At 49.2% G+C, this 6,000-nt stretch overlaps 3 protein-coding genes across 7 annotated transcripts in view; 2 read left to right on the plus strand and 1 right to left on the minus strand.

Annotated features, from left to right (window-relative positions):
- Window positions 1-2,885, plus strand: part of CPNE1 (copine 1) — a 42,093-nt gene extending 39,208 nt beyond the window's left edge. For all 5 annotated transcript variants that reach the window (XM_015881291.1, XM_015881292.1, XM_015881289.1 and 2 more), the window contains 2 exons: window positions 460-696; window positions 1,448-2,885. In XM_015881291.1, the coding sequence (XP_015736777.1) occupies window positions 460-696; window positions 1,448-1,564 (354 nt within the window). In that variant the 3' untranslated portion in view covers window positions 1,565-2,885. The remainder of the gene's footprint in view (window positions 1-459; window positions 697-1,447) is intronic.
- A 1,636-nt stretch (window positions 2,886-4,521) lies between these two features.
- Window positions 4,522-5,492, minus strand: LOC107322794 (actin, cytoskeletal 4-like). Its single transcript, XM_032448636.1, is given in 3 exon segments — window positions 4,522-4,881; window positions 4,883-5,045; window positions 5,138-5,492. Coding segments are annotated over 3 exon segments (852 nt in total). The 3' UTR covers window positions 4,522-4,547.
- Window positions 5,493-5,850: 358 nt separating this feature from the next.
- The window catches only part of LOC107322795 (fer-1-like protein 4), a 30,101-nt gene continuing 29,951 nt past the window's right edge, over window positions 5,851-6,000 (plus strand). Inside the window, exon 1 of the mRNA XM_032448596.1 lies at window positions 5,851-5,905. The gene's annotated coding sequence lies outside the window, so the exon portion shown is untranslated. The remainder of the gene's footprint in view (window positions 5,906-6,000) is intronic.

The raw sequence follows: 6,000 nt of genomic DNA on the forward strand, positions 1-6,000 counted from the left end.
AATCCCTGCCATGGGCTGATAGTCACTCACCAAATCACTGTCCAGGGTCCCATCCTAACTGACTTTTTGGTGTTACAAATGTTTAATAATAAATTGTACCCTTTTTGAGACCCCAGTGAATGAAGCAGCATCTATCAGTGTTTGTTGTATGCAGCTTTGCTGATGTGGTGCTACTTTATTCGTTGCTGTTTTTTTCTGTTCTTTGGTGTAATTGTTCTTTATAGGTCCAATTTAAGCCTCTATCTTTCATCTAACATGGAGGAAATCTGAAGTGCACAGGGGGAGGTGGTATGCATATAGAAAAAGGAACTTAGGTTTATTCCCTTTAACTTTTTGTTTTTGTCATATTCACTTCACAATCTGCTTGCTTTTTTAGAGTCAGAAATTGCTCGTTTTGCTTTCAATTATGGGAGCTTTGATGCTGAACTCCTTAACTGAGTACTTTCTGATGTTTTTCAGCAATACTTTGTCTTGCTGATCATCACAGATGGAGAGATCACTGATCTGGACCAAACTAGGCAAGCAATTGTTAATGCCTCTAAGCTGCCGATGTCCATCATTATTGTTGGAGTTGGTGAAGCTGATTTCAAGGCAATGGAGTTTCTTGATGGGGACAGTGGTGTCCTGAAATCCCTAACAGGAGAGCCAGCTGCACGAGACATCGTTCAGTTTGTGCCTTTCCGACAATTCAGAAATGTAAGTTGTCTTGGACTTCAGGGGGTTCTGCTGCCCAATAGGTATGCAGTTATTACAGCAACAAAAATTAGCACGTGTCTAGTGTATGTATGGCAAAGTTTCTAAATGGCTTCTTCCCAGGGAGAGCTGAGGCAAACTTCCGTGTTCAAAACTGCATGCCTTGTCACAGCACTCTTGCAGCTTTACCTAAAGAATTTTCATTGTATCATTGATAATACCTCTTGGCTAATGCAGAATTCAAGTAAAGAAGCTTTCTCTCCAGGGATGCAAGCATTTAGGAAAGGAAATGAGATCATATTGTCTCAGTCTCTGTTGTTGAGTCCCATGAGTTCTTCCATGAGTGATTTAAGCTGAGATAAATCTTCCCTGCTGTTGAAAACAGTCCTGTCATTCCCCAGCTCCTCCCTACTTTTTCTTCTGGCACTGTTGTTTATGCCCGTTACTCAGTGAATCCAAAAATAAGGTAGATTGCCAGTGTCTGGGGCAGCTTCCCACACAAATCAGGGCTGGATGAAGGTGGTGTGAGGCTGGGCTTTCAGTGGGAGTGATGTGGGGCTGGGGACACGTGATTTTTCAGAAGCAGTGTTCACCAAGGCTGACTGGAAGTGCTCCTAAGCCTGCAGCTCTTGAACTCAGCCTTGCATGCCTGTCAGGTGGGGTTTGCAGTCTGAATTCTTGAAGAGAGTATGTCACTGCTGTGGTAATTCTTCTCCCTTCAGTACCTTTGATTTATTCTTGCTGTTTCTTGTAGGCTCCCCGGGAAGCTCTTTCCCAGGTGGTTCTGGCTGAAGTGCCGAAGCAGCTGGTGTCATACTATAAACTGCAGGGCTGGCCACCAATGAAACTGCCAGAAATAAAGAAGATGTAAATTGCAGCCTCACCCCAGCCATACGTATCGCTGGGGTGAGGAGAGCTGTCTGTGCTCACGTTCTTCCCTTGCATACTCGGAGGTGTTCAGTGCCTCAAGATTGTATCAGTCACACTAACTCTCTTACCCACTTGTACTCTGTATCTTTGATATTTCCTGTACCTAACTGGAAGAAATGTAAATATAAAAAAAGCCACCAGAAACTGTTGGCAGTTCTTGTCAAAGAAAAGTAGACCTTGTTGGTTTTCCACCTTGCAGTGGTGACGCATCATGCCGTGCCTCATCACTTGGCATGACCCACCTGCTGCTTAGCATCAGAGTGGGCACCCGCATGGAACTGCTCACACAGCACTGTGTTAGTTAGGGCAAGTTAGGGCAAACATATTTATTGTAAAGATACTTACTGTGTTCCTTGGTAGTTCTTTTCTTCTGACAATCTGCCTTGGGAGTGGGGACCCTTCAGTACTGAATGTACCTGTATGGTAACTGTTGAGTCCTGGCCTGAACCACTGATAGAGCACCTGTGGAAAGGACCTGGTCAGCCCTGGGAGCACAGGAGAAGGCAATGCAGCTGTGTGACCAGAAGGGATGGAGCCTGGCTGCACCTCTCTTAAACCACATTTGAGGGCTGGCTGCCCCTGGGGAAGGATCTCTGGTTGGAGATCCCTCCTTGGTGGAGTTTTCTCTGCCAGCTTAGATCTTCAGAGATGGATGAGCACTTTCCTTTTTCCTTTGTAACACCTTTCCATTGTGCTAGTCCCTTTGTCATTACATCTCCTGTATCACCATTCCACTGTGTTGATCTTTCTGATTGCTGCAGTACCAAAGTCGGATGGATGCCTGAGGCAGTTCCTGCTGTGCCTTCATAAAGTGTCAGTATATTTTTATATGTAGACATTTATTTTTAAGTTTCTGTTACCATACTTTGTAATCATTGTATTTTTATTATCACATTTTTCTATTAGCAGAATGTAATCCTGTGATGGCCTTTTGCTTGGAGCCATTGTTCCAATTTAAGAATGCTGCACCTTGCTTATTTGTGGGTGGGGGGATTAATGAGGTTTGTGACTTCCAGAAGCCAGTAATTGGAATTAAGATGCTTTGAGTGATTTCCCTGGAGTCCCAGTGGTATAAAGTGAAGAAGTAATTGTCTGTGGAGCTGTGAGGAAGTGTGAAGTATGTGTTGTTTGGTGAGTAGACAGATGAGAGCAAAGCATGATTTCTTTGAGACTGGAGGTAATTCATTTCAAAACAAAGGAACTTGCACTGTAAGTTGTCATCACTTTGAGTTGCATAAATAAAGAATCTGCTTTGATTTTCAGCTGTGTGTGACTTTTGGTTTTTTTCTGAGCTTTTTCTTTGTTTCAGCAATGTGGTTTATGGAAGATCTTCGCTACAGCACTCGCCTGGTGATTTAGTTTAGGTTGACGGTGAGCAGCTGCAGAACAGAGAAAGGCGTCTGTCAGCATTAGTTTGTATCCTGTTAATCACAGAGACTGAATGTGTATCCTGCAGCCCTGTCCTGCAGTGAGGTGAGCTGTTTGTTTACTGTGAAATTATGAAAGAATTTGTCCATCGTACTGGATACACCAGGAAGCTGTGAGAAGAAATTGGAAGCCTGCCTGGTGATTCAGCCTATGAAGGGGATTGGTTGCAAACCTGCGTGCCAGCAGAACTGGGTACGACTCCACAACCTGAGCTAGGCTCAAATATGCAGCTTGTGTTTGAAGGGTAGTGGGTCTGGGATCCCTAAGGAACCAAAACAACCTGTTAGTTTTGCCTTCAAACAGTTTTTTGACTGTGCTCTGCTGTGCTCTACAGCAGCAGCTTCCCCTCTCTAGAGAAAGCTGGACTTTCACCTTATTTAGTCCATTGTCTGGCCTGCAGCGCCCAGTTTTCTTGCACTTAAAAGAAACAAAGTGTTCTGTCTCATTGAGTGGCTGCATAAACTAAAATGTTACAAGCATGGGAGAGGAAGGAGAACTCAGAGCTACAACTTGGCAGAAGCTGTGCTGTGTGTGTGAGCTCCCTCTGCTCGTGCTTTCTGCTGCTTACAACCTGTAGGCAGAGCTCTCTGACTCTGTTACGTGTACGAACTAACCTGGGGTTGGTATGTGTGTGAGAGTGCACCTTCCTTTCTTCTTTTTAAAGGTGTTCTTTGAAGGAGGTTTACAATGCTTTGTTTGGCTAAAGAAATGCCAGCAGCGTTGCGTAGTGCTTGGTTTCAGTGAATGGTTTCTTTGGCAAGGTGAGCATGTCAGGAGCAGAGGATAAGCTCTGAGACACCACGATGCCTTGTGAGAAGCACATTTTTGCCTCCCTGTTTTGAATGTATGTCAGTTCCAAAGGGGGAAAATGGGTCTTCCTTGGTCCCTGTTGGTCTTCACTAGCTATAAAGGGAGCTTGGAAGCATGTTTCTCAGCTGGTTGAGGTGACTGCAGATGCTGGACCTGATAGGGGTAACTTTCCCTGCCACCTGGGTGTAGCTGGAATGCAGGCTCACTGCATGCCTGGTGCCTGAGGTGAGGGAGAGCTCAGCATAGCCTCCTGGCAAGGAAAGCTGCTTTTGTTCAGCATCTGCCCCCTGCGTGCTGTTCCAAATCCCACTTCATGCCATGCTGTACCCGTACTGCTCTCCCTCTTGGTGCAGGCTGTGCTCCTTTACCCAGGCAGCTTGTGCTGATGCCACGCTTGGCACTAATTCACCAAAGCTAAGGCTCTGACTTCAGGCAAATACAAACGGTGCAGCTGCTCTGGGTGGCAGGAAAGCTACATGTGCTTCCTGGGGAGCTGATGACATCTGATCTGCTTAGAGCAAGCACCAGCTTTGCCCACCAGCAGCACGTTTGTGTGGTGAATGTCTCATTCCACAGCCTGTGTTACACCCCTGCAGCCCTCCAGCTACAACTAATCTCATCTTGTTTTATGCACATTTATGGGTTTTGTTTCATCACAAAGGTGTGGGTGTTGGTAACAGTCCAGTTTAGAAGCATTTGCGGTGGAGAGTGGAGGGGCCGGATTCATCATACTCCTGCTTGCTGATCCACATCTGCTGGAAGGTGGACAGGGAGGCCAGGATGGAGCCGCCGATCCAGACAGAGTATTTGCGCTCAGGTGGGGCAATGATCTTGATCTTCATTGTGCTGGGTGCCAGGGCTGTGATCTCCTTCTGCATCCTGTCAGCAATGCCAGGGTACATTGTGGTACCACCAGACAGCACTGTGTTGGCATACAGGTCCTTACGGATATCCACATCACACTTCATGATTGAGTTGAAGGTGGTTTCATGGATACCTCAGGACTCTGTACCCAAGAAGGAAGAGGGCCTCGGGGCACCTGAACCTCTCATTGCCAATGGTGATGACCTGCCCATCAGGCAGCTCATAGCTCTTCTCCAGGGAGGAGGAAGAGGCAGCTGTGGCCATCTCCTGCTCAAAGTCCAGAGCGACATAGCACAGCTTCTCCTTCATAGTGTCACAGTCTCGTGCGGGTTGGAAGGGACCTTAGAGATCATCGAGTCCGACCCCCGGGATTCGAGCCTCTGTGTAGCAGAGCGGCACTTCTACCACTTGCACCACAGGGGGGATTCGAACTCGAGGTCCCAGTGTTGCAAGGCGGCGTCCTTAACCACTGCGCCACCGGGGCACACCCGGACCTTGATGTCATGCACAATTTCTCTGGGCTGTGGTGGTGAAGCTGTAGCCTCTGTCAGGATCTTCATGAGGTAGTCAGTCAGGTCACGGCCGGCCAGGTCCAGACGCATGATGGCATGGGGCAGGGCATAGCCTTCATAGATGGGCACAGTGTGGGTAACACCATCACCAGAGTCCATCACAATGCCAGCGGTGCGACTGGTGTGCGGGCTGTGCTCCCCACTCCCAGCGCTGCCACATGGCACGAGAACAACGCAATTCACTGAGCTCTCCATGGCCGGGAGCTGCGCTCAGCCATAGCCTGGGGCTGGGGCAGGCGGCCTGTGTCTGCTGTGTGCCCAGCACCAGCCCTGGGGTGTCCCCGTGGGGCACCTGGAGGGAGTGGGCGGCCGAACCGGCCGGGCGAGTCGGGGCTGAGTCACAGCGGGCTGCAGGCTGTGCTGCCGGCACTCCGCTCCATGGCGCTCAGCGTCGGCGTCCGGCGGCTCTCCCACCTGCCGGGCCGTGGTGAGCGGCAGGTGCAGCTCAGCTTCCGAGGTGGGCAGGGAGGGGGGCAGGGAGGTGTGGGTGTGTGCTGTGCTGCCGCACGGCAGAGCCCAGCGGGGTCTCACACCTCCTCTCTGCTTCCCAAGGCTTCACTCAGAAGACAAAGAAGATCCGCTGTGGCTCCGAGGCTGTCTTTGGGGAGGTGAGTGTGTGGCCACTCCATGAGGGCTGGGGCAGCAGGCACTGGGATGGGATGGGATGGGATGGGATGGGATGGGATGGGATGGGTTGGGATGG

The sequence above is a fragment of the Coturnix japonica genome, chromosome 20 (assembly GCF_001577835.2).
Source record: "Coturnix japonica isolate 7356 chromosome 20, Coturnix japonica 2.1, whole genome shotgun sequence".
Classification (NCBI taxonomy): Eukaryota; Metazoa; Chordata; class Aves; order Galliformes; family Phasianidae; genus Coturnix; species Coturnix japonica.